This window comes from Perca fluviatilis, chromosome 24 (assembly GCF_010015445.1).
Source record: "Perca fluviatilis chromosome 24, GENO_Pfluv_1.0, whole genome shotgun sequence".
Lineage (NCBI taxonomy): Eukaryota > Metazoa > Chordata > Actinopteri > Perciformes > Percidae > Perca > Perca fluviatilis.
Window position 1 is genome coordinate 4,090,292 of NC_053135.1, and position 27,612 is coordinate 4,117,903.

The 27,612-nt window shown below is 40.6% G+C and overlaps 2 protein-coding genes across 9 annotated transcripts in view; both read right to left on the reverse strand.

Annotated features, from left to right (window-relative positions):
- The window catches only part of LOC120554444 (neural cell adhesion molecule 2-like), a 395,781-nt gene extending 387,668 nt beyond the window's left edge, over positions 1-8,113 (reverse strand). For all 6 annotated transcript variants that reach the window (XM_039793325.1, XM_039793328.1, XM_039793327.1 and 3 more), the window contains exons 1-2: positions 8,095-8,113; positions 5,080-5,144 (exon numbers count right to left, since the gene is read on the reverse strand). The gene's annotated coding sequence lies outside the window, so the exon portion shown is untranslated. The remainder of the gene's footprint in view (positions 1-5,079; positions 5,145-8,094) is intronic.
- An 8,682-nt stretch (positions 8,114-16,795) lies between these two features.
- Positions 16,796-27,516, reverse strand: arl13b (ADP-ribosylation factor-like 13b). Of its 3 annotated transcripts, none has more exons than XM_039793330.1 (10): positions 27,072-27,516; positions 24,183-24,253; positions 23,582-23,831; positions 22,925-23,030; positions 22,482-22,684; positions 22,281-22,395; positions 21,217-21,376; positions 19,843-19,965; positions 19,038-19,106; positions 16,796-18,313 (listed from the first exon to the last, which is right to left on the reverse strand). In XM_039793330.1, exons 1-10 carry the CDS (start codon positions 27,128-27,130, stop codon positions 18,237-18,239), a joined length of 1,233 nt encoding a protein of 410 aa, XP_039649264.1. In that variant the 5' UTR covers positions 27,131-27,516; the 3' UTR covers positions 16,796-18,236. The 3 variants fall into 3 exon arrangements, with proteins under 3 accessions (XP_039649264.1, XP_039649263.1, XP_039649265.1); XM_039793329.1 differs by lacking the exon at positions 27,072-27,516 and adding an exon at positions 25,554-25,757; XM_039793331.1 differs by lacking the exons at positions 19,038-19,106; positions 27,072-27,516 and adding an exon at positions 25,554-25,756.
- Between the last annotated feature and the right edge of the window lie 96 nt (positions 27,517-27,612).

Sequence of the window (27,612 nt, forward strand, 5' to 3'; positions counted from 1 at the left end):
TTTGTACCCGGATTGTTCCGAGGTCAAAGACGGAAACACGCCCCCTGACCTCGGATTTCCAAGTCCGAAACTCGGGACAACCTCACACTACCCCGAGCTCAAACGCCAACATGGCTGCTCTGTACATCAACCGTAGTGAAAGCTGTAGTAACATACAGTTATTAGTCTTATTTGGGTCACACTAAATCAGTCGTACACACAGTACTGTTCATCTTCTATCTATCTGTGGACAGGTTACAGGTGTGACGTCATTCCCAGCTCCGGCTTCCGAGGTAAATGGAACGCACCATCTGTGCTCCCTGTCTCCTTTGTTCTGCCACGTGTGAAGCTCCTCAGCCCTACTTCAATTAGGTGGCTGAAACACCTACGCGAGAGGCATTCTGGGAGCTGTAGTGTGTTAGCCTGGGTAAACCCTGACGAACTTCCGGCAAATTGGAGATTTGCTCTGCAAGTCAGTCTGGCCAAGAGCCCATTCAAGCCCATTTCCAATTTTTCCAAATCGAGGCACCAATCACAACCGTTGAGGCAGGCTTTACACGCTGACGATAGCGCAGCGATGGTAAACCTTTTTGTTTACATTCAACATGGCGTCCACCGAAGCGCAGCAACCAAGGGGGTAAGCTTCGCTTACAATATCACCTCTCGTTAGCATTCCATTGACTGCCATTCATTCATTTAGGTTATCTCCTTACATATACCTACACTCTCCGTCTCTGCAAGATTGGGAATGATTGAGATTTCTCTTGGCACAGCTACCAGAAGACTTACAACTTTCAGACCGGTTGCTCACATCACATTTACATCGTCAAGCTCAGTTTGAGGCTGCGCAGTAACGCTCAGCGCTCACCGGAAAAGTGCTTCTAAAATCCTTCACTGGTCTCCGTCCAGAGCAACGGGATCTGTTGGTCCATTCTTATATACCGTCTATGGCAGCAACCCGTTGATGCCGCTGTCGCTGCTACGTCACCCGGATCTTTGGTCTGATTGGTTGAAGGACTATCCAATTGCACCCAGAGGCATTTGAGCGGCGTCTGTTGGTGACGCCCCTTTGGAAATGGGGCGATGAACCTTGGTGTCAGCCAGGCTAGCAATGTGTGTCCCAGCAGCCAATTTTTGTGATGTGGCTGCCAATCCTGTCTGTGAATGTAGCATCCCTCTACTACCTGACCCCTTGTGGTGTCACAATATTGATGCATTGTGGAGTTTCAAGGACCAACTAGCAGCCATCTGTATTTAGCTCTATTGCTTGCAGTCTATTAGCACCCTTGCAGCCGCTGGGGAGTCAGTGTCTTGCTCAAGGAAACTTCAGGTGGGAGGACACTTTCCAAAAAACAGCAACTTGAGTGTGGTTCAGAGACAAGCGTCTTGTTTATCCACTGGTCCACTCCAGTGTTCTGCCATTCTTGCAACTTGAAAAGTGTCAAGCAAGAACAGATTTCTTTTCATTCTCTGGCCTTCCTCACTTTTTGGTGACAGCTGCTGAGTTGGCACATGTGCATCATGCTCTTAAGCACAATCTGAGCTACGACAGCAGCGCTGACAGTGCACAGACACAGAGGACACTCGGTGGATCTTTGTGGGTCTTTGTGATTGGCAAAAAGATATCAAGTGGAAGGACCAAAGCAGAAGCAATTTTCAGGAGCTGAAGGGGAATATATTGAGGTCAAGTGAACTTCGTTTTTTCCCCCCACATTCACTTTACATGAAGTCTGGTCTGGTAACACATTCATTATGTCGGAACAGCGGCCCCATAACAGCCCATGGCACAGTCCTGAATACTGATTTCCTGAGCTCTCATGATGCATTCATGCTATAGTGATGTTACATGCGACAGTGGGGTAGCCTCAGTAGGAGGTAATGTCAATATAAAAGCCCTCGTTCTATTTGTTTTTTAACTAAAATGTGAAATAAAGCCATGAATATTGTTTTTCTGCCCTTCTGTGCTATGATTTTAAACTAAATTGAAAACAGACAATCGGAGGGGTTGAAAATCCAAACATGTTTAGAAATGCTCATCAGTAGACACCTCGATAAAATCAGAGGAAAACAACCTTCTTTTAAAACAAAATCAAAAACCCAATAATTGCTCACATTCTGAGAAGTGGGAGCTTATTTTCGTGAGCGTTTATCTATCCTTGGAGAACCCTGAAGAGCCCTCACACCACACCCAAACACACTCAAGAGACAGAGTGACAGAAAGAGAGCAAAAGGTAGGATGTGCTGGGATGCATGATTTTACGGGGCCTGCTTTAATGTCTGTCTGCGATTCTGCAAAAGGCATCTTACTCTCTGGGTTTATTGACCGGGTCCTTTCTGCCTCGGCTGCAATGACCATCAGATCAGCCATCCTTTGCTTCACAGTTTATGAACTTCAAAGCTGCGCGGCCAAAAGTGAACAGATGATGGACTGCAGGGACATTAGAGTGAGATAGCAAAAGAGCCAAGGCTGTGCTCCTAGCTGTTTAATTTCAAATGAGGGGGATGACAAGGCATCCTGTGAGTGGGAAGTATGGGTGGCCTATAGCTAGTAAATAAATCACGGCCACAGTATACTGAGAAACAAGGCCCTGTGATGCTTTGTAAGTAGTAAGTGGGAGTTTCTGATCAATACCTACATCTAAAGTGAAGCTAGCAAAGAGGAGAGCTTGTTTGTTGGGATATTTTGGCTGGTGAGTGTTGGATATTTATAAAGGAAGGAGATGAAGCAGCAGAGGAGGCAAATGCTCAGTGAATCACTTCCTCTTGGTCAGAAAATACAATGAAATGCCACATTTTGGAGCCATTTCCAAGCTAGAAAAACTGTTCAGATTAAAAGGAATAGTTAGACATATTGGGAGATATGCTCATTGCCGTTTTGTAGAGACTAATATGAGAAGCTTGAGACCATTCTCAAGTCGGTATGTTAAATGCTGGAGCCAGGAGGGGTTAGCTTAGCTTAGCATAAAGACTGGAAACCGCAAGAAACAGCGAGCCTGGCTTTGTTTAAAGGTCACAAAATCCACTTCTAGCACCTCTCCCTTTAATCTGTAAAAAACAATATATGTTTATTAGTGAGCTTTAGAAGTACTGGTATGCAGATTTGGTTACATTTGGACAGAACCAGGCTAGCAGTTTCCCCGTTCCAGTCTTTGTGCTAAGCTAAGCGGCTGGGTCTTCTCAACTAACGCTCAGCAAGAAAGTTAATACTTGTATAACCATTTATTCCTTTAAAGCCAGTTGATGAAATACTTCTTTTTCATTTATCTTTGTTAGCGTCCATGCCTGGCATGGGCATACAGTATAATGGCTGTTTGTTCTACAGCATGGACTGCAGTAATGATTTCCATTAGTTTTCATCTTTACTTATTATAGCAAAAGATGAAATTCTATTTTAGTGTTCAAACAGCAACAAAAGCAAAGCAAACTTTAAAGCCTGTCCAATTTCTTACAATTAGAGGAAAGTGCTTTCATAAAACATGATGCATGGGAGATATTGAACATCCCATCACTTTCAAACTTCTTCGGTAATAAAACTGGGCAACTCAAGGGACAAAGACTGTTGGAGGGCTTTATCAATATAACTAATAGATGCTTCCAACATCAGGGTTAGGCACATTGACACCAAGACCTGAATATGTAATTGTTGTCCTTTATTTTAGTCTCAATACATTTATTTTTGTCTTCAGATCTTGATTGCTAATTTCAGCCAGACAATTGGAATTAGGGCCTGTTGCACACATTTGCATGACGCCTGTAACCGTTTTTGTCTGTGCGATGAATTGAAATGAGTTTTGTCTTTGTGGAGAAAGATGACCTCCTAACATGACACCGCCAGATAAAAAGACTTTGTCTCTGCTTAAACAAAAAACAGCAAATGTCATCCCCGAGGTCCAGAGGCTGATAATGGGTTTGATGTGCAACTCTCTGATTTCGACTGGGTCTGACTGAGGTGATATTTTCAACACATCTACTGTATGCATGCCCACACCCCTCGATATACTCAATGACACGTGCACACATGCACAACAGAAGGGCACACAGACACAAACACCCACCCAGGCGCACAGATAGTTTCGAATAAAAAAAAAATAAAAATAAGATTGCATAGTAGTTTATATTGTCAGCAATTCACTCGCTGCTCTGAAAAAGCCAAAAAAATCTACAACACGCAGGAAATGAAGTGATGCAAAGGAGCAAAAGGTGCTCTCATGGTCCCCTTCACAGTGATGTGTTTGCAGTGCTCATCAACATCACAACATAATCTGCACAACCATATTACACTTTGATACATGACACGACTGCCATTATGTTTACCATTACAAAAGAGTTTTAAAACAGATTTTGTCACGGAGCGTTTTCGGTCCAATCATCCACAACAAGCCCTGTGCCACCAGAAATATGGCCAGTTCAGGTCTTCAATCATAAAATCCGGTTAACCCCTACCCCGAACAGCGATAGTCAAATTATATCTTAGAAAAGCCTGCCGAGCTATTGAAGCAGTGTGTATGGTGCTGTCGAATAAGCGACACGCTATATAAGAGGAATGGCTTAAACGGTGTGTTTAGCTGCTGCAAACGTTAGCATACCCAGCTGATGACCAACAATACTAAGCCAGTGTTACTTCTGAGGCCAGGGGCATTTCATACATTATCCTACGGGGTTACATACATTTAAAAAAATAAATAAATAAATAAAAAAATCACAACTGATGCTGACGTTAGCAACAAACTGGTTGAAAATTTGAATAGGTAAACATAAAGCTAACCTTTGTCCTGCTTGTTGATGTATGTTAGCTAAGCAGCAAACAGGGTTGGTGTTTGCTTATCACACACTAGGACTAACTAGTTCTACATTTCAATACAAGACCAATAGAGTTTCTTAGTTTCCATGTCTTCTACGTGGCATAATCAACTGGTGAGGACATCAACTCCTTACCTGGGTCATGCAGCTTTGTTTGAACGAAAAAGAAAAACTAAACTGGTCGTGTAAACTGCATTGGACAGTCAGAAACCTGGATCTGCAGGGTGTTTGACAAATTGAGCTTTCTACCCACGCAGTTTCAAGTTTATACACTTCCTGAGGAGGACAACAACAACATACCGGTTGTGCTTCTTCTCAGGTACTGATTTCATCCTTTGGTGACTGCTCTCCTCACCCACTCTTTCCTGTAACAACACAAGTGGAATGATCACAATTTGAGTGATTCTCCGAGAATTGTTTTCCTTTTACGCAGGTCTTCCTCCGCCCACGCTGTCCACTCACACATTACGTTTGATTTGCTCAATTCACGTCTGCAATTTCTCAACCTGCAGCATCGGACTTAGAATTTGATTGTTCAGTCAAAATGACTTTGTGGATTGTCCCCTGGAACGCAGGTCGAATTGAAGATGAGCGCAGCCCGCTTACTGCAAGGTCTGTCTACCTGTAAGCACAGAGGCAGAGACTCCCCATTACAGGAAGCTTTTTGTACTTAAACATTTATGATCTTTCTGATTTTATGTCCTCTTACAGGCGGTCATTAATTTTAATGAAGCTTGTTAATTTCTATGAAGTTATGTGCATTAATCCCCCTATGTTATCCTGTTTCTTACTCGTTCTAGTTCCTCCGTAGGAATTATCCGACCAGGTGGCTACAGATAAGATGGGTAGATTGATATAAACTAACTATTGTAAGAGATTGTTATGGTGTGTCAGGTTTTCAGGAGCTGCAGATTTGGACCCAAATGCAGAAGAAGCGACGAGGAGGTAGCAGAGAGAGTTTCAGTGATTTAATGACAAAAAATAAAGTTAGTGGCCGGGTTGGTCCAGTGGGTAGAGCAAGCGCACATGTATTTAAAGGTTTATGACTCGACGCAGAGGTCCAGAGTTAGACTCCGACCTGTGACGATTTCCTGCATGTCTTCCCCCTCTCTCTCCCCTTTCTCACCTGTCCTGTTAGGGTTGGCCGATATGGAGAAAATCAAATATCACGATATTTTTGACCAAACACCTCAATATCGATACCGCAACAATATTGTAGTGTGGACTATTGGTGCTTTCACCAAATATTTACACAATGAGATTTTTGATGAATAATCATCAGTAATATATATACAGTAGGATATAATGACTAAGTGGGTAAAGGCAAATAAAAGAACAGCTAGAACAGTCTGGTAAGTTCAGAAAATGACCTCACTTTACTGTAATGTAGCCTTTAAAACCAGGAAAAGACAACACTAATGTCATATCACGATATTATGATATCCAAAATCTAGACGATATCTAGTCTCATGTCACGATATCGATATAATATCAATATATTGCCCAGCTCTATGTCCTGTTCATTAAAGGCGGAAAAGCCCCCAAAAAAAAATCTTAAAAAAAAAAAAATTCAATAACTTACAGTCCAGGTAAGCAGGCAGTAATCCAAAAACAAAGGGGGGAGAACCAGGAACACTAGACACAGGCAGAACTTCTAAGTACTAAGAACTTCAAAGTATGACGACGGACTGACACCAGACAAAGGAAGCACACCGACTAAATACAAAAGGTTAACGAGGGTGCTAACGAGTAACAGGTGACACGAGGGCTGACGAACAGGTGAAACAAATCAGGCCGGGGCAGACAATCATAAAGGCGGGAAAACCAACAAGGCAGGAAGACATGACACATGGGAAGTGACTCTTACAAAATAAAACACGAAACTAAAAACCCAGGATCGTGACAATGTGCTAGTTTGCCTCAGCGAAATATTATATTAAAAAGTTATCTTATAGACTACAATGTCTTTTTCCTTTCCATCCCTCACTATACTTATATCTATTGCATCTTATCTTTCAGGCAAAATCTTTGTAGCTTTCAGCTTCTTAAACGAGTTTGTTAACTTTTAATTCAAGTATATGTGAGTATACGTAGGAGTAAATGAGTCTTTATATGTATATGTGAATGTCATTGTGTAGACATATCTTTTTTTTTTTAACACTTTTCAATATCACACAGTGACAGTAATGTAATCCTGATTCCTGCAGGTCCTAGCAGTCCTGTGAGAGTCTGACAAAGATGGAGGGATTCGACAGAGCTGAACTCTTTGGCTATCACCATTCAACAATGTGTTCCGTCGGCTACTGCACCGTCTCTATTTCTACGTTGTTCACAACCTTGTTTCTTCTGCTGTAAATAAATCCAGTTTCCGAGACCTTTAAGTGTCTCAGTGTGTCTGTGAATTTTGGAAGCCAAAGATGAAAAGTCTTAGATGTAGCTTGTTAGGTGCCCTTCTTTTTACAATAGCCTATATTAAGGTGCTGTAATTGTTACACTTGTGGCGTAAATAACCTTTGCAGCCGATTATTCAACATGTAGGGCCATACATCAAACAATGATGATTTGATGTTATGAATGTGATATGTATTATGCTGTAGAGTGGCAGGAAATAGCCACACACACACACAGGGTCACTCGAAGTCTACAGACCAACTCTATAAAACATACATCGCCTTTGGGTGGAATCAGTCTCCTCTCTGTGTCTGATTCACCCCTCAGGGAGCAATCACTCTTCAGCACCTTCAATATCTTTCTCTGCAGTCGTTTTCCTCTGCCTATCAATGTCAGACACTACACTTCTCTTGGTGTCGACTAGTTTTGATTTGTCGTGTTGCTTTGATTTGACTCTCTGCCTTCATCTGCTCTCAGAGTCAGAGTTATTAACTGCCTGCGTGCATTGATCATGCAAAATAATGATTTCCTATTCCAGCTTGAATTTACAGCCCGAGTAGAGTATCTGGCCATGCTGAAAATGTGTGTCTCTGTATTGAATATATTTGGTTTTGCGTGGGCAGGTCAGAGTAATTTCCAGCTCTGATCAATATTCTTATATTACCTTTCGTGAAAAGGGGTCGCTCACAGAGGAAAAATACCACCCAACTACATTTCCCCTTAGCTCTAGAGAGTTTTTAGCATATTTAGCTCTTTCTGTTATTGGTCGTATGGTCCCAATTTTTACTGTGCTGGTCCTGTCTCACCTGTATTATCAACCCAGGAAAAGGCAGCTATTAGCACGGGAAATAAAATCTCTCTTAAACCCAAAGGAGTCGAAAGAGAATAAAACAGAGATTAAAAGAGAGTACATATTGGACTTACATTCATCAGGTGGCCAGAAACACAACGAAGGTTAACGTTGCTCTGTGTCTGCTGCTAGAGTAAATAGATGCTAACACGTTAGCCATTTGAACGTTATTCCGCGATAAAACAACAGTGTGGTGTTGCGGTGCAGCGTGCTAATCTGCCCCCAAGTGGCCAAAAGAATCAATTGCTACTGCTTAGTTCCGCAGCGCCGCGAGACCATGCGTAGAGTAGTTCATAATTTAGTGTTTTGTAGTTATTCTTTCTCTCTTATTTAATTATTACTATAACATAATTTTTTTTAATGGCTGGGAGTTGTTAAACACGGAGAATTAAAACAATAAAGTATATAGGCCTACATTTTAATCTTAATATCTCCCTGACACTTAGGGGGAGTTTATTTCACAGTGTTGAAGCTATATCAGTAAAAGTATGATTCATGAAACATTTAACATCACTTGGTTGCCAGATCTGAGGAGTCCTGCTGCAGAAAAGATCAGAAAAATATATAACAGAGTCAAACCACGGGGGCTTTAAAAGTAATGAAAAGACTAAATTAAACTTAGAAAGAATCTTAAATTGAAGTGTAAAAAGAATAGGGAGCCATTGTAACACAGCAAGGACTAGAGATAACTTACAAGCTAAAAGCCAAATAATGCAGCTGCAGCCTGGGGGGTTGGATTCAAATACTTCATTTACACCAACTCATCATGTGCAACTCTCGCTAGCCTGTATTCTCTCATTCTTTCATCATCAAAGGTCCAAATCTAGCATTGTCTTTGTTGGTTTTCACATCATCTCTCCCTCTCTCTCTCTCTCTCACACACATACACACACACACACACACAACACACACATCTTTCCTATTGCTCTCTCCTGTGTTCTCTTCAGCAAAGCAGAAATCCTTAAAACAACAATGCCACTGCTTTGCTGAGCCCATGGAGGACTGACATCACAGTGTTTTGGGTACCTGACAGCTCCCTAATGATTTCTTTTGGCTTTCCCATCCTCCGCTGTCTGTTAGGAAGATATTATGGCCCAACTCAGCACGGATCAGTCTTTCAGTTGGTTCTCTGTGTGTGAGTGTGTGTGTGTGTGTGTGTGTGTGTGTGTGTGTGTGTGTGTGTGCATGTCAAAATCACTTCTCAATCTCAGTTATGCGCATTCCTGCACATTAAATAGCAAAATACACACCAACCAAAGAAAAACAACCTAACAAAGCCAAAAAGAGGAAAATACTGGGTATATTGATGTTTGAATTTTGACCAGACAAAGATCCACATTGGTGATTTGGATTTTTCTGACAGCAAGACACACTCAGTGAAAAAAGAAAGACTACCTAAAACATCTCTTGAGTATTGGGCTGTCAACTTTAGCCAAAGGACATCACTTAGAAGCTCTATTCAGCTTTTTCTTAGACTTAAATTTACTTCCTTTTCTTTGCTCAGCATTTCTCTGACATTCAATTGTGTTGACACATCAACACATGAAATGCACAAAAGCCACTGTTTGACCATCATACACATACAAATACAACATTTTACCATCCTGCGAAGTGTAAACCACTGCTTTATTTCCTCTCTGAATGGGCCTAGTGCATATTAATTGATGCAGCTATGCTTTTAATTAAACCTGTGGTGCACCATTGACCTGCTGATCCATGATATTAAATGCACAGACTAAGTAATGGTTCAAATCTCAAATGTGTGCTCCCTCAAAAACAAGTAGACACAGCAGGATATGTTCTATACTGCAATAAGATGAACATACTGTGACATCTAATGTGGTCAAATCTGTTAAAACAGTGCCCTGGTGGTCAAGGAGCAACAGTGCCGACCCTGAACCACAGCGGTTGGAGTGGTACCTGGTTGGAGTCCCTATTAAAAGCATCTAGAAATACCTCTTCCACTCACAAGCATGACTCAAGCAATGGGGCCTCTCTACATTTTACATTTAGCTGTCAAGATGCAGATGGAGAAGTCAAAAAAAAAGGTCAAAGTCAGCTATCAACCACAGAGTGTATTGTAAGCTTTCCAATTATGCCCCTACAGTAAGCCTTTTTGCGTACAAGTACAAGGAGTGGTTTTTAACAGGAAGTAATTTGACACCTCTGGAGACTCTTAAATCTTCTAAAGAACTACTTCTTTGGCGTATATATATATATATATATATATATGTGTGTGTATAGTATATATAGTTTGAAAGCTTGGTCCCATATTTGTAACCCTACTAAGGAGCACTTCGCTAAAAGTAAAGAATAAGACACATTTATCAAGCAATTTACCCCCACTCACAGCATTGTGAGTGGTGGAGTAACGTTTAAGAGCAGTTCTCAAATGATCACATACTTAATCACATATACTCAGGACAGACACAGCCAACAAGGGTCAACGATTTTCCTTACATCTGCTCTCAAGTAAAAAAAAAAAGAAAAAAGAAGCTCTATAGCTTATATTGAGTCTGTGAGTAGGAATACAAGTGAAGGATTTTTACTTTATATTCAAAATGCTCACTTTTAGCAGCTGCCCTGATGAAAAACTCAGTCCATTGTGTGCCACGTTCAACTCCTGTTGGCTTTTTAACTCAGAAGAGCACTTGTCAATCATCTGTCAGTCCCATTTAACCTAATATTAGTCTGCACTCTTTGACCCAACCAAAAAATGCATGCTTTTTTTGCCAGATCACAATAAGAGAGCTAATTCTGAAGGGTAATTGTCAAGCACTATCAGAACAACAACAGTTGTTCAGGATATCTACAACAGTGAAAAACATACACCTATTCCCTGTTTTTGTTCCCATATTGCCTCATATAGCCGGGCCTGATGTTCCCTGGATGTTCCCTCAGTGCACCCTCACACCGCCCTGTCAGTCAAAGGCCGATGGCTTAATCTATGTCGAGCTTCCTTCACACTTTTAGCCCCTGTTTTGCTGAGCCTGGCCAGATGTACCACAACCTTGCTCTGCTCCTTTTTCACCTTTATCTCCTCTGTCTCTTCCCCAAATTCCACTCGCCCATTATTTGCACTTTTTCCTTTCTTTTCTCTATCACTCTTTCTGCGAACACCTCATTATGCCTTATCTGCTTTTCTCATTCTCTCTCCAATCTCTCATTGCCTTTCCCTCCCTAATCTCCCTTTTTATTGCCTCTCTGCATCTCCTTCTGCCATTTGCTAACCTCTATGGGTTTTTTTTACCGACCTTAATCAAAGCGTGCATTGTGTCTCTATCAGGGGTGCTGATACCAAGATGTTGTTGGAAATGAATTGACTAACAGCAGAGTGCATGTGGCACATTAGCCCATTGTTTTAGATGAGTACTTGCACGCTATGAGGCTACTGGATCAGAAATGTGATGTGATGGGACACTGAAATAGGTCCACCATTAGCACAGCCGAGTGCATTTGTAAATAAGGGCACTAGATAGCGAGGGCTTTGGCTCAAGTGCTTTGCAGGGCAGTTATTAACTGTTTTCATCTTCACCAATACCTGCAAATTGCTTTTGTGGAACAAGCCTAAATCTCATGAGCCAACACTTACAAGCGTTTTAGTAGTTACATTATGGGACACACCAGCCACTGCCAGTTCTCCATCAAAATCACTGTTAGTGGCTAAAATATACATATTTTGTGCAGCGCTTTAACTGGGATTTTGTGCCTTAGGGCTTAACAGTTAATTGTTAAGTAGATAAAATGTCAGAGATGTATTCCCAGAGCCCGAAATGATGTCTTTAAACACCTATTTTTTATTTTATTCACAGTAGGAAATCTTAACATTGGAGATGCTGCAACTAGACCAACATGCAATCAGTCAAAGCAGTTAATAACATCTCTACGGGAGACAGTAAAATGCATACACCACATAAAAAGGACTTTGAAGTTACAAAATCTGCATGCAACACTACATAAAGCTGGGTCACACTGGATTGCAATTAGTAGCATTTGTCAACTCTAAAAGTAGGTTGAGGAATCAGCATTTTGATATGTGAGTTTAAGTGTTAACATTATTTTATCAGTGTATGTATTTGTATTCCTAATGGTGTAAATCCTAATCCCTTCACCTCAATACAAAAGCTTCAGCAATACTTCACCCTTATGCTCCCCTGCTGGCACCATCTCTGTATGTAACAGCATTAAATGTACATTCAAGCAGCCATTGTGTACATTTAGCAGCTGCTCTCAAAATCTGCTCATCACATGATTTGACCTCCCCCTTTTCTACTCTGTTTAGTTACAAAATGAGACATTATATAGCTTCCATTAAAAAATACAAGCTTTGTGCACTTCAGTTAAAACCAGGCTGCCGCTCCTGAATAGCTGAATACAGTAGATTTAGTTTCTCCTGAGCTACATTTTGCTTCTCTATTGTCAACAGGCTTAGTTCAGACACTTAGTCGCCCCTGGAACCATCCTTAAATTCAGCCCAGATGAATAGCAGAGACTCAGAGTTGTCAATAATGTCCAAGTAGTTCCAACTCTGTGTGCTATTTATGTCGAGCAGGGATTACTGGAGCTGCATTGCCCTCTGCAGGCAGTAAGAAATGACTGCACGGTTAAGCAACACAGCAGCAGTGATTCCATGTATACTCCCTATAGGCTCAACCCCCTCCAGCACACAAGCACACTCAATTACCTATTACCTTTTCTATCTGATTTTAAAGACAGATGCACACACCACAAGCCAGAACACAACTTGTTCATTATTAGCTATTTAGTTAACCCTCAGGGTTTCATGACAGATTGAGCCACACAGCTCACCCCAGGCATATTTTAAAAACTTAAAAGCATCGTTGCTGCATTTAAAGAGATACAGCATGGCGTATTATAAATGATACAATATGAAACTAGTATCAAAACAGCTCTGGGAAATTTTTTTAGCAGATGCCAGAGAGATATTTGGGTCCAGATTTGACAAAACGTCGACAGCTGTGGATGTTTGCAGGTGTCACTCTGGCACGGTTTTCCACACAGATCCTCAATTCTCATGTCTCCTCAATATTAAAATGTTTGAGGGAGTTTCTAGGCCATGTATGCGCAAAACAACTGTACCCTTTTAAGCATTATCGAAAGGTCCAAAATATCCACACACTGAGTGGATTCAGTGTCCACAGATTTGATATCTGCATGCAGTCATTGTCCATCAGCCCACACATGTATATATATATATATATATATATATATATATATATATATAGTCTTATAATAGAGCTTTACAAGTATTACATTATACAACTTCTATGCTTCCGTCTGGTTTGTAATGCAATTACATTTGTCAGACGTGTGAAAAAATATCAGACTAATTATGTGATAATAGCATGAATCATAAGAATTGTTGGATAGGAGTGAGTTTCTGTAAATCTCCTCCAGCCATTATGTCCATCCAGTACATGTTTGATTTAAGAAGTATTACCTGATGTTACTAAGCAACAGAGGGTTGGATGTGCCCAAATATAACATGCTACGTGCCATATTCTCAGTCAACATTTTCAGATGAATGGTGACTCCACTGGCAACAGCACAACTGCCCAAAAAGACTTCATCTCAGTTCATGGCCCTTTTGCTGCTCGCTGTTGCAAAGTGATTTAACGCAATAGTGATTCAACCCATTCCCTGTCCATGAAAGCGTTTATGTTTGCTGGTTTAAACGCTCAGTGCCTGCTGCTGTAGGTCATTCTCGGGAAAGAATGCTCTGGCACACAGGAAGTGATGCGTTTTATGTTTCCAGAAGAGAGCAATTTTATTTGGTATAAACAGAAGAATAAAACAAATAGTGCTGGACACATTTTGATTGAGAGGAAATTATCTAAGAAGATGTGCTATCAAAATAAAAGCACAGCAAATAATGATCCAACTGCAGTGATGCCACAGTGGAATATCCTCTATCCTCTAATGAGAAACATATTTATCTACTAACAGTGTACAGGATGTACAATACAATGCAAAAATCCATAGCCTCAGTTTATGCCTCTTGTACAACTATTACAAGCGAGTCACAGAGCTAAGCCTTTGGTTTTCCGGTTGTCAACACTTCTTAAGTTATTCCCAGAATCCTTCTAACTCTTGTAATCTGACTTTTTGGGTGAAACTCATGACATTCAGGCAACTTTACAACAACGATCTCATTTAAATAAATATACATTCAGTGTAGAGGTCAATCGATATGTGACAAAATCTGATGAGGCTCACAGATGACCTCGTGACTTGACGCCAGATACGTACAGTAGAACGTTCTGTTTCTATCTACCCTCATTCATCAATATGTCACCCGTCCATAAATGCTGCAGATTCTGTGCAAAGTGTCACTTTAAAAAGAACACAGTGAAACAGCTCCTCAGTGTTTTCCTTATGGCCGACAGAGCAAACTTGACATCAAATTGAAATGTTTCCGATGCAGCTACAATGGAGTTTGATAGCAGTACATTTTTATACCATCAAACTTTGCAGCTCCATTTGCACAACAATACAGAGAGACATCCATTGTGTAAGATGAAGAGATACCAATTTCTACACTGACAAGATCCTCAATAGACTAAAATGCAATGCAGCCTCATTATATGATCCTGCAGCTTTCGCTTGCATGGGGTAATTTTGTAATTTTAACAATTGCACAGGCCACACAATGGCGCTCACTTTTCACTGACATAAAAACTTCCTCTCTCCTTACTTAAACAAGCTCTCTATAGACTTTTAGGGGTTTGCTGAAAGGCATTCTGGGTTATCTGAGAAAATCAGTAAGTAAAACAGATGCAGACAAGCAGGTCTTGGGGGGGGGGGGTTGGTGAAAGTACAACACTTCATCACAAAATCGCTCCTGGAATGGACTGCATGTAATAGATTGATATCGAGGAGTGTACGCATAATGAGCGGGGGATTGATGGTTGAAAGCATCTGCTTAAGGGCACCAGTGCATCTGCAGTCCCTGGCCCTGCAGGACTCAGGATCATTGCCCAAATTTCAACTCCAGCGTTGTGACATCACTCACTTAAATGAAGCCTGTCTGTGTATCGACAACAGGGAGAACTGTAATGAGACAGCACATTATTGCAATGCTCCTGTTGCAAGTGACATGGCCTGCAGAAGCTGCTAACAGATGTTTGACAAGGTCTAAATGAGCATACAGACTATTTTTGGAAGGAAAGCAGATTGCTGTAGCTCATTTCCAAATTGTCACGTACTGTTTACAATTGTGGAAAGAAATCCTCATCTCTCTCTGGAGCTACATTTTCCTCTTTTTAGTCCTAATGAAAGTCCTGGCAGATAATTCTCTCCATGCTGTCTCTGGATAAAGAAGTATACAGAAAATGAGGGCAGCCCACTCTCATCAGCACTTTGTAAATACATGTGCAATTACTGTCAACAAGGGATTAAAATCTCCTTCCATCCTTTAAAGAATTGTTATCATTTTACATCTTTGCGTTATCCATCATCTTGGAGCTGGTGTCACGTTTTTCCAGCTGATTTTAGCATGAAGCTTTGGTTGTTTTATTATACAGCACTTCCACGTTGAAAAATGTTCTGCCCCTGGGCAGTTTAATCTGTTTTAATGACAGATCACTACTGTAATGTGTGACCAAAAACAAAAGAGCTGTTGTGTCTGGGCTGTGTGTGTGTATTATTACTGTAATGAGTTCATTCGGTTCGTTGTGCTCATAAACCATGAGTCAGACAACGTGACTGGTATGTTTTCTAGGCCCATTAAGACATTTTACTAGCAAAGTTATTAGCAAAGATATGATTTGAATGCAAAACCACTGACGCACACAAGTTCATTAAATGGTTGTATATTGCTCTCTCTTGTTTTGATTCTTCTTTTTTTCCATTAGTTCTCTCTGGTGAACTTTGTAACAAAAAAAGATGAAAAGCCCAGGTTATTTTATTATTTAGGCTACATTTAGGGTGTCTGCATTCTTCTGCATCCTATTATCGTATCTTATTATAAGACCTTTATGCCTTTACAGAAGGTCTATTTGTAGGACAATTCAAGCAGGATTGTTTTAACTTATAAACTTCTTTCTGGAGGTAAGAATGACAGTTATAAAGGGAGTTTGGTGAATCTAGAACGGAGCATTTTGGGAGTGCAATGTGAGTGCATTAAGTTCGACATAGAACATTTAGGTTGACTTTGGGGTTTGTAGGCCATCAAAATTTCTGAATATGATCTCATTGACCGTTAACTAAGCTCTGCCACCTTTGGTTACCATGCACCATAGCTACACTATGTAGATATTACAGTAAATATTAGCATTTTAGAGGGCTTTTGTGCCTCAAACGTTTTTATTATAGTAGAACCAGAGTCATTTAACATTCGCTAAACCCCGCCTCCGAACAGCGATTATCCAATCATAGCATAAGCACAGCTCTGATTAGCATACGGCTAAATTTCTTATAGTTATCAGGTGTTTTTTTACAATTCCCAGCAGTGGCAGTGTTATGACAGGCCATAGCCATATTCTTAGTCCTCATGTTGGAAAACCTGATTACGATATTACAGTAACTGCGTACGAGCCTATGAGCCAGTACCAGATATACTGAATAATCATCAGCAGTGGCAAACAGACACAGGTGTATGCTAAGCAGGTTGCTGGATGATGAACCAACTAATGCTCATGTTGAGCCAAAAACAAAACTTCAAACACTCCAATTCCAGTCTAGTGACAACTGCTCCTAATGTTGAAATAATGCAATCCGAGAAACAAACACAAATGGATCCAAAGCAGGCAAGAATATATTTAAAACCTCTTTAATTTTGCGGTAATAAAATTCAAACTGGGTAGAAAATATATTTTTTTCAGACATCTACCTCATTAACAAGAGAGTGAGTGCTGTACTATAGATTTGAAATATATTGTAGTTTTACGGTTCCATTTCATGGGGTTTCTTTTGCTACACATATTCTCATGTGTTCTGACCCAATACTGGCTGTTCCAGGTGTCGGTGTAATGATACCTTCTACTCCCTCATCATCCCACTGAAACTCTTCCAACACACAGAAACTTAACTGGGGCAATGTTGTGTTCCAAGTTCTTCTTTCTCCAGATATGGGTTTTCTGAGATGCAATAATTTTTAGCTATTTTCAGCTATTTTCAAAGTGAAAATGGGTGCAGGAGACGGAGTAAGAAAAGCTGGAACAACAACAGCACTGGCTCACACACCTCAGGGCCACCCAAGAGGCAGCAAGTCTGAGGCTCCTGCCTCGAGAGAAATATCACTTTAAAAACAGATACACAGTGTAAACAGCAGAATGCGTAAAAAATAATCTGTAGCCCTGTAGACAAAGACAAATATATTTTTATATTAACAATGAATAAAAAGACCTTTATGATGCTGCTGGCAAGGGACAGAAAATGTTCCCAATTACAGATTTAACTAATCTTTTCGTGGCCGTAAAAACTTTCAAAAGAAATTCAGTACTAAAACTGACCAATTAACAATTGTGTAGTGGAACACTTTTCCCACGTACAGTACAGTGTAGTGTAGCAAATCATTCCCACAATTCACCTCATTTAGGTGTTGCGAAAAGGGAAATGTTTCCAACTTTAAAAAGATCACATTTAAAGCACTCAGCTGTGAAAAGCCACTTAAGACCTCCAAGAGATCATATACACACACACACACACACACCTTTGTTTACACTACAAAACCAAAAGGTGCCAAATTAATGAATAAAATATGGTCATTTTTACTGGCGGCGTGTATACAAATCCATTATTCAGTAACAGACATAAACATATATAAGGTTATAGCTGACAGATTTACATTCTTTGTCAATTAAAAGCATTTCAGCTGGACAAATGGAGTCCAAACCGTCTAACACTGATATTCACAATAAAAACAATGAGGTTTCAGTCTACAGTAGCGGAAAGAGTTCAGCACCGAATGTGCTTTTGTTGAGGGGAGACAGAACACTGACATAAAATCAGTTCAGGCATGTTCATGGTTTCTGAAAATGTGTCAGTTTGTGGAACCACATAAGAGCTTCTGAGCAGGACTTCATTTCTCATGTTGCTCCCGGGTTTCGTGTCTGTCGCACTTTCGGCGCTCCCCGGCTCCCACGTCAGGAGGCTCCTGTCTGCAGTGTCTCTTCGGTTTGGTTGTCTACACACCGCTCGCGTGAGACAGAAAGCCAGAGAGCCGTGATCGGAGGACCCCAGTCAGTAAAGGAGGCTAAACGATGACGTCTTGAGTGTCACCGTTAGGCCGCGGCTTGTTCGCGAGAGGCGGGAGAGGCTTCTTGTAAAATTCTGTGGAAGGGGGGGTGTAGAAAAGGTTCGACTAGGTTAGTAAACTACATCCATCGGGTCCTGAAACAACTGTCAATTAGAGCCCTGTCTACAACAATGTAAGTAAAGAGAGAGAATTAGCCATTGCGGTTGCTGCACAGAGTGAGATGGGACAATGTAGACCGGGAGGAAGAATGGGGATGGATCCACAGACAAGCCTTTGAGTTAATATAAAAGATGTCTGCCACCATGAAGGATCCACACACATTCAAACATATGCCTGGTAAGATGCAGGAGAAGAGAAAGACAGCGATGTGGGTCTGTGATACTAATTAACAGTCAACACACATCTTAAGCCAGACAGAGAAGAGTGTTTCCTCGGCAACATCGCATTGAGCAATTTACCACTACTGCTGTGAAAGAAACAAATCCACCAGACTTTATCCTTAGAAAAACTACTGTAGTGCTACTATTTGCAATAAGTATTTTTATTTCATACGATAAAGCCACAAAAGAAAAGAAAAGTGCTAGAACTGTTAAGTGGGTTCATATTGCATCCAACACATTGCTGCCTAGAGGAAACACTGATGACAGTTAGTCAATAAGTTAATCCACACAAAGAGCAGGTTAGTGAGAGGGTGAATGGCTGATCTGGCTTTAAAACAAAAAAGGAAGTAATGCATGAAACTGAACCATGGTTAACAGTGAGGGATGAAGAATGACCGGACTTCACAGGCATCTTTACCAGAATGTCTCGAGTCCCCGAGTGGTTCTAGTTTTGGCAGCCTAGAAACTTTGGGTGTGGCCCATCCCACTACAAAAAAAATAAAATAAAAAATAAACAGTTATCAGGACAAACCCTAAAAAGAAAGTCAGAAGTGACGCTCCTCATAGCAGAAGTCGAATCTGGTTCATCGGACTCCTTTACAAGTTTGAGAATGCTCGGAGGGATTAGCAACAACACAACAGCGTATCTGACAATCTACAGCGACACTGGCTACATGCTGGAGAGAAAGTTTGCTACATTATATCATAGAAGTATCAGTAGTCGTGATCAAGCAGTTCAACGACAGGAATTCCTTGACGCCATCCTTCCCGCAATTTCATCATCAAGCTGCTCTACTGAGGTTTTTCGACAGCGGGTGAGGTTTGCACCACAGTGGAGCTCTTCGCTGAACAGCTCACTGTGGTTGTCTCTGATTGTACTATTCCTCCCCCGCAAGATTTTAAACCGATCCGCTGATCAAATAGTGCCACATGTGTCCATTCTTTTTTATTGAAGGCTAGCATGTATGGCTAACTGGCTGACAAATGCATTGTAATTCCTACAAATGCTCAACAATAAAAGCCTCCAGCTGGTTCATCATGAGTGGGAAACCTTTATTGTGAAGCGGCAGCTGCAGGAAATAGTCCGTTTGCATGAGCAGAGACTTCACACAGCTCTGATCAGACTAACAGCGACCAGTAAACAGTTGAATGCTGTGTAATAGGAGTGAAACTACAGAGATTCAGTTCAGAAACTACAAAAGTACTTTTAAGGACCGACTGACCTGGAGGAGGTGGAGGGGTGGGGCTCTCTGCTGGCCCGTCGTCCGTCCTCAGCGGGTCCACCCTGTGCTTCCTCTTCAGGTGCAGCTTCCTCGTCTTCTTTTTGTCTTGCTCGCCTGTTGTGGCTGCAAGTACAGGGACATTTAAAAAAGGAACAAAGAATCCAGAGGTCTAAAAAAAAAAAAAAAAAGGGTCATCCAATTATAATGACCTCATCCACGTTGTCAAAGTCATTGAAATATGGAGCCATGGCATTGAAAATCTTTTAGATAACAACACAAACCTATAATTTCTGTAGCCTACTACAAAACAACAGACTCCCTGATCCCGACTCGCGTTCCACTCCTCGCGCCGCTGTCTTCAGACAAAAAGTGACCTCGTGAGACCGATAACGTCGTCAGATACTTTTAATATCGATCTAATCCTGTCAGTAGCAAAAACAATCACTTTTAGTGGACAAAAATCCAGGCTGCACAATTGCCCCATTAGGTTACATTGCAGCTCGGTTCGCGCCGGCCCGTCACTGCGATCTCGCTCAATTCAGGACCAATTTCAACGATTTTTGGTCACATCAGTCTATTAGACACAACTGCATGGGGAAATGGGGTCTAGATAAAAAAAACAAAAACGAATTTACCGTTTAATAATCATCAAATAAGAGTGACTCCTCCCTTCTAGACTGGAGCAATTACCAACGCTTTCCCCAGTGCCATCTGTTTAGTCCCTTAATTTATCTTGTTATCATTTTCTTAATGTGTAATTATGTTTATCTGAGACATTCAGTACTAAAAGTAGTAAAAAAATAAAAAAATAAAAATAGGATACATAGACAGTTGCTTAGTTTGACTGGGTGTCTTTCACATTTTAAAATATATCAGAATCAGAAATACTTTAATAATCCAAGGGGGAAATTATTTTTGTTACCACTCCTTTAACATATATAATAAAAACCAATCTACAGTAATAATATATTAAATATGAAGTGTACAGTGTTAAATGTACAATGTTATATCTAAGATATATTTGTTGCCATTTTGGTTTGTTTAATCATTTGCTTATAGATTTACTATCTTGCTTCCCATTCAGACTTTTTTCCCCCCCAAAGCCGAACCACAAGCCGCGAGGAAAGACTCTTTAAAAAGGTGCCCGCTGCCCTCACATCTGATCATTTTTATCGGTTGTTTTTATGTAACTTCTAAATGAATATCTTGGCAGAAAACACCTTTCATAAAACTGTCGAACCATTTGCCAAGTGATTCAAATCATGAGGTGCTATCCAGTCAACCGGGCACACAGCAAATCCCAGCCACAAAGATGTACACAGTAATAAACCAAAGGAGAAAAGTTTGAAAACGTTTTGGTGGTTTGGCGCTTACCTGAACTGGGATTTTCCGGCGTTTGTCTTGTGTTGTCTGGCTCTTGGTCGTCGTCGTCGTCGTTCTCCTCTTCCTCTTGATCAGCATCCGTCTTCGGGCTGTTGGTCCTCGCCGCCTGCTGCTCTTGTTGCCTCTTCCTCTCCTTTTCTTTATCCTCGTTCTGAAAGGAACATGAAAGCCAAAAGCGATCTTTCCTGAGCTCTGCGAAATATACCACGACTTCATCTCCAACTGGAAGTCTTCAACAGTCTAAAACACAGCAATACACAGTAGGCCTGGCACCATACGCTTCGGTCCCGACTCGATTCTTTCACGATACATGGGTGCCGAATGGATTTCTATTGCAATTTTAATTTATTGAGATTCTAGAAGTATTGCAATTCGATAGTATTGAGATTTTCTTTTCCTTCTTTTACAAAAACAAAAGGTTGAATAGAAACAATATATCATTAGACATTTCCAAAACTAATTGTTTTTTAAAAGAATGCACATCACATATCAGTCAGTCAGTCTGACATTTATTCATTCATCTGTGAAGAAGCGCATAACACGGATTTTCTGCATTTTCTGATTTCGCTCCGTTTTGCTGGAAACGGACATGATGTAGTCGCCGCCAGAGGTACCGTATAAACTGAAAATATTAAGCTGAATCATTGGTAAAAAATATATGGTTACATTTTACTTTAACTTTTCTACATAAGAGTGACATGACACTGTCATGAACGTGTCATAAAACAGTATAAACAAGTCATAAACGTTTATGACATAACTCTTTTTTAGTAAGTGTCATTCGGTTTTGTCATGACACGTTATGGTTATGGTTAGGTTAGGGTCAGGGTTCATGTGTCATGACTGTGTCATGACAGGGTCATGTGAGTGTCATGACAGGGTCATGTGAGTGTCATGTATTCATGACAGTGTCATGTCACTCTTATGTAGAAAACTTAACAGTAAAGTGTTACCAAATATATATATATTGATTCTAGGGAAATGCAAAAAACAAAATCCCCATACATACGATTTTCTATTTTTCCCCCCGCCCCTAATACACAGTGGTCACACACCTCCGTAATCACGTTGCTGATTGGTTGGAAGGGGCTGGGAATGTTTTCATCATCAAGCTCCTCCTCCTGGATCTGCATGCCCTCACGTTCGGCCTCTTCCTGCTCCTGGCGCTCTCTGTGGACACAACGTGAGGTGGGATTGTTGAAACGTGATCCTATTTGTTCATTTGATTCCACAGATGTTTATTCGCGTGTCCTCACCTCTCCGCCCGTATCCGCCGCACTCTCTCCGCCCTCTCCTTCTTGTCCTGGTCCTCCTGTGCGCGCTGCTCTGCCGTGTCCTTCTGCACGCGCTCAGTGATGGCCTCGTAGTCTTTGGCAATGTTGTTGAGGAGCCACTTCATGCCCTTCTTGATGGACTTGTCGAACTTTTTGCCATAGCCTAGAACGGCTGAGCACGGCTCCTGGGTTAGGAACACATAGAGAGTTTAGACCTCACTAGCACCTATAAAAAAAAAATACAAACTTGATTTTGAGGACCGTGTGGTTTTGAAAGACTACAGTACAAGCCATATGCTGAAGAAGGAGAATGAACTGTTCTCAAAAAACAAGCCTGGCTATTTGTCTAGATTTGGGTAAAACCGCAGTTAAACCAAATGCCCTCATTGTCATTCAACCGCCACAACAGGTGCACAAACACTTACGATCTGACAGAGACACTTGTTCTCGTTAACAAGCTTCTCCAACGACAGGTTCTCAATGATGTCTGCCTCAGCCAGCGCTCCCTCTTGGTCTTGTTTGTTGGCAAGCCTGAAAGCAGAGCGGAATAAAGAGATATTAGTGATTTATGTTATGAAGAAAAAGCTAAATGAATACAAACTATGAAATAACTCTCCTGTGACTAGACTAGGAGTAGTCCCGCTCCAGATACAACCAACTCAATCTTTGAAAAGAAAGATAAAGTAGCTGCAAGGACAGTAATCAAACTCAATCTTTGCATAGCTGCATAGTTATTAGTGGCTGGAAATCGTATATGGAAATCTTATGGAAATATGGCTCTGCCCTGATTGTGGATTGTTGATTACAACACTATCTGCATACCTGGGGAAATATTTTAAACTCTCTGTGCCTCAACCTGTGCTTTGTGTCCTGATTACTGACAAAGCAGATGCCTCCAGGAATCAACCTGCAGTGCACGTATTCAGAAACAAATTGGACCAAGCACTCGAGACTTGACTTTTAGGCCGGGCAATTTCTCTATAATCTCCTCATCACCTCCCCCTCTCTGGGTTTGTTTTTACAACTTTATGAAGTTTGAACCTTTGTCAAGTATTATTCCCCTTGGCTGATACAACACTCACACTAGCACAGGTTTCCCCGCGATGCGTGGGTGCTGGAGGACCTCGGCCATGGTCTCCCGTGTCTCCTGGATCCTCTGGACGTCGCTGGAGTCCACCACAAACACCACGCCGTGCGACTCCGAATAGTAGTTCTTCCAGATGCCCCGGATTCTCTTCCCGCCGCCCAGGTCGAAGATGGTCACATCGAACTTGCCCTGCTTCAGGTCAACCTTGGAAAAGCCCACTGTAGGAGCCACATCCTCGGGATTCTCTGCAAAAGTCAGCAAACGGAAATCACGTCAAAGAGACAACACATTCAGTAAGGTTAATAAAATCTTATCAGACAACTTATTTTTCTTTAAAAAAAAAAATAAAAAAATGTGTTAGCAGTGATGAAATATAAAAGCTGCGAGGCATAACTGTCAGGCAGTTTGATGTAAAATAAACATGATAATAAAATATTAAACAGAAGAGTAAATGAGGCGTAACAAGATGGAGGGCATGGTTTACAAACTCAACTGTTCTATTATTTACAAAGATTTTTTTTTTTTAAACAAGAAAAATGTGCAAAACACAAAACGCTAAATATACATTATTAACATTTATGACAAGCCATTCTAACCTCCTTGGATTCCTCGTACTGTGGCTGTCTTCCCTGCATTATCCAGTCCCACCATAACTAGAGTCACTTTCCTGTTGGGTAAGAATTAATACACATGAACACAGACATCACTATCCCTCAGGTCCAGAAGTGGGGGAGGAGGAGGAGGAGAAGAAGAAGAATCTGATGCCATTTATGGTGCCCTGCATCCAAATGTGCAGTATCTGAGCTAAAGAAGCTGCGTTAGCTGGCATAAGATCCCATGATGCATTTGAAATGGCACAGATAAGCCAATTAATAATTGGAATGACCAACGCAATCAGAGATCCGTTCAATAGACTGAGTGAGTCAGCAACAGTCACGTGGTCAGCTAACACAAATAAGACAAGACAGAGATACACTATATTTGCTCAAGGCAATATTAGTACTGATGGTTATTCTAATAATATTTGGCCGATTGACGTTTCTTTTCACTGTATTCTAGGGGTGTGAATCTTCACTGGTCTCACAAATCAAATTTCGATAACAATTATCCTGTCAACGATCCAAAATCCTGATGCCAGGATACCTCCTCAATGTATTACTATATATTGCTACACTTTTTTTTTTTAAATCAACAAATTCAAGCAGTTGATATATATGAGCTCCCATTTTTATTGCATCTGCTCTTAAAGAAAAGACGCTTCCTGAATGTAGCGGAGTCTGAACACAGCAGAAAAAAGGCAAAAACAAAAAAAGCAGCAAACGGAAAAAACAACAAGTAACATCAGTACTCAAAAAGTGTTCAAAAAGCATGGTCATCCCAGCAAGTAAGTATGCATGCATGCACACACCTGGACATTAAACCAGGACGATCACCAAGTTGGTCCAAATATCTTACTAATGCAAAGTGACCATCTCTGTAGGAATTTTAATATGCAAGTGTAACTTTTCTGAAAGCAATGCAAGATTCCCATTATAATGTGCTACCTGTTTGCCTAAACAGGGTCAAAGTCACAGTCTGACAGCATTTAGCCCCAACTAACCTGTCCAACATGAAAGAAACGGTCTAAAGTTTAACTCTCAATAATATTGGAGAAACTGGAGGCACTTTTTGAAAGGACCTTTCAAAGATAAAGAAATCGCTAGAAATGTAGCACCTTGACAGTAGATGCTTATGCTGTAATTATAACAGCAACCTTGCAAATCTTTAAGTTTACATTATGGCTACTGGCATTAAACTCTTATTTAGAATGGAAAAGACCAAAATGCTAAATATAAAACAAAAGGACAGAACTGAATCTACTTTGTGAACTCGCACTGAAAAGGAGAAAAGACTGCAAACATCGGAGAAGAGATGCACATAAAGCTAAATCGTAAACACAAACACTGGTCTCCTGGATGCATACTTAACTTTGACACTTGCGCCGAAAAGACATCAACCGCACTATCCATCTAACTGTCCTCTCGAGCCAACTGGCCCTCATCAGGGCAGCTGCTTGTTGTGAACCTCCGGAAGGTGAGACACTGGCTGCCCTTTATCTGCTCGCTAACCCATGCTGCTCCAAACCCCTCAAAGCAACCGGCCAAAAGGAATAGACCCGCTGAACAGACCTGGCTGTAGGATTAGGTGAGGATTTCTGACTAAGTCCAAAGGATCAGATGCCTCATAGGCACCACGTGGGTTAAGCACTCACAATAACATTTTGCTGGTCCTGCTGCTTCACCCTCAGAATGTTTTACATGCTCTGTATCCAGTCACAAAGGGACGGTCAGCTAAAAAAATACTGGGAATCCAAGATGAAAGGTTGAAGATGATTATCATCAAGATCTATTTATCTACCAAATATGTTCTTGATTAATTGTTTAACTGTTTGCTCTATAAAATATCACATAATAAGCAAGGAAAAGCAAATGTATTTGTATAGCAGCTTTCAACAAGGCAATTCAAAGTGCTTTACATAAGTAAAATAGATAGATAGATAGATAGATAGATAGATATCAACTCTATTTAAAATATCATAAGGCTCCGTTATTTACAATTTTGCAGATTGTTTACTTACGATTATAATAAAACACAGGCAGTATTTCATACAAAACAAAAGGATCTTCAACATTACAAGACAAACTGTCTGCAGTGTGCATTGGGTGCCATTTAGAAAAGTCCAAAAAAGTGCTTTTGTGTGTGTGTGTGTGTGCATACATACACACACACATATGTATCTACACATATGCGTACACGCGCACACATCATATACATACATATATATATATATACACACACACATATATATATATATACACATACATATACATATATACATATATACATACATATACATATATACATATACATATATATATATATATATATATATATACATATATATATATACACACACACACACACACACACACACACATATACATACACACACATATACACACACACACACACACACACACACATATATATATATACACACTATACTTATAGCTATTTTATGTTGTGTAATAAAAGTAGATTATAATGAACTGCTTTGAACCAAAACATCAAATCAGTCATATAGTTGTGGCTACAAACTGGACTGGAAATTTGAAAAAAGAAGAAATCCACACACTAAAAAATAGACAGACATGAATCAAATATTAGCATATGAGCATAATGGAAATCCGTCAACACTTAGGTCAGACTCTTCTGAACTTGGATCTGTCTGATCTGTCAGTGGATGTAGCTATTTTAATATGTTGTGTAATAAAGTAGATTATGATGAACTGCTTTGACCCACAACATATAGTAATGACCACAAACTAAGATTCAACATCAATTGACGACTCATTCTTGCAAACTACTGAAACAAACTGATTTGAGTAGTATGTTTAGGACAGGAGGATCAAAGATGTTGTCCTCATAATAACAACAAAACTTACCTTGCAGGCTCTCGCCAACGTTTCAGCCAGTTGCAGCAATTCGCCATCAGGCTAAACATCGCAGTCCAAGTCCAGATGACTGGGATCAAGTAGTCATCGAGCCCTAGGCGTCACACCACTATCCAACCTTGTTTAGCCAGCTGATCGACCTAAATTGGCTACATAGCGAGCTAATGTAGCTAATGTTAGCGATAACGGTATCTTGGTAACTCGTTTAATTTCAATCTCAGCGCATGAGTGAGTCTGTTACCATACGAATGAAAGTCGTGCTCACTAATAAAATAAAACAGGGTTTCACGTATAACCGAATGCAACTATGATAAAGTATTTTACTCACGAAAACATGAGCTAACGTTTCTTAGCGTTAGCTGACTTGTAGCTGCCGCTTTGTTTACGCCGTCTTTTCTGCTGCTAGGCTGCAGACGTGCTTACGTCACCTTCCGTAATCAACAAATCAGCGTCGTTCCATGGATGTATTAAGACAACAAATCAGCGTCGTTCCCATATAAAATCGTTCCAGATTGATGTGGAGCCTGTTGAA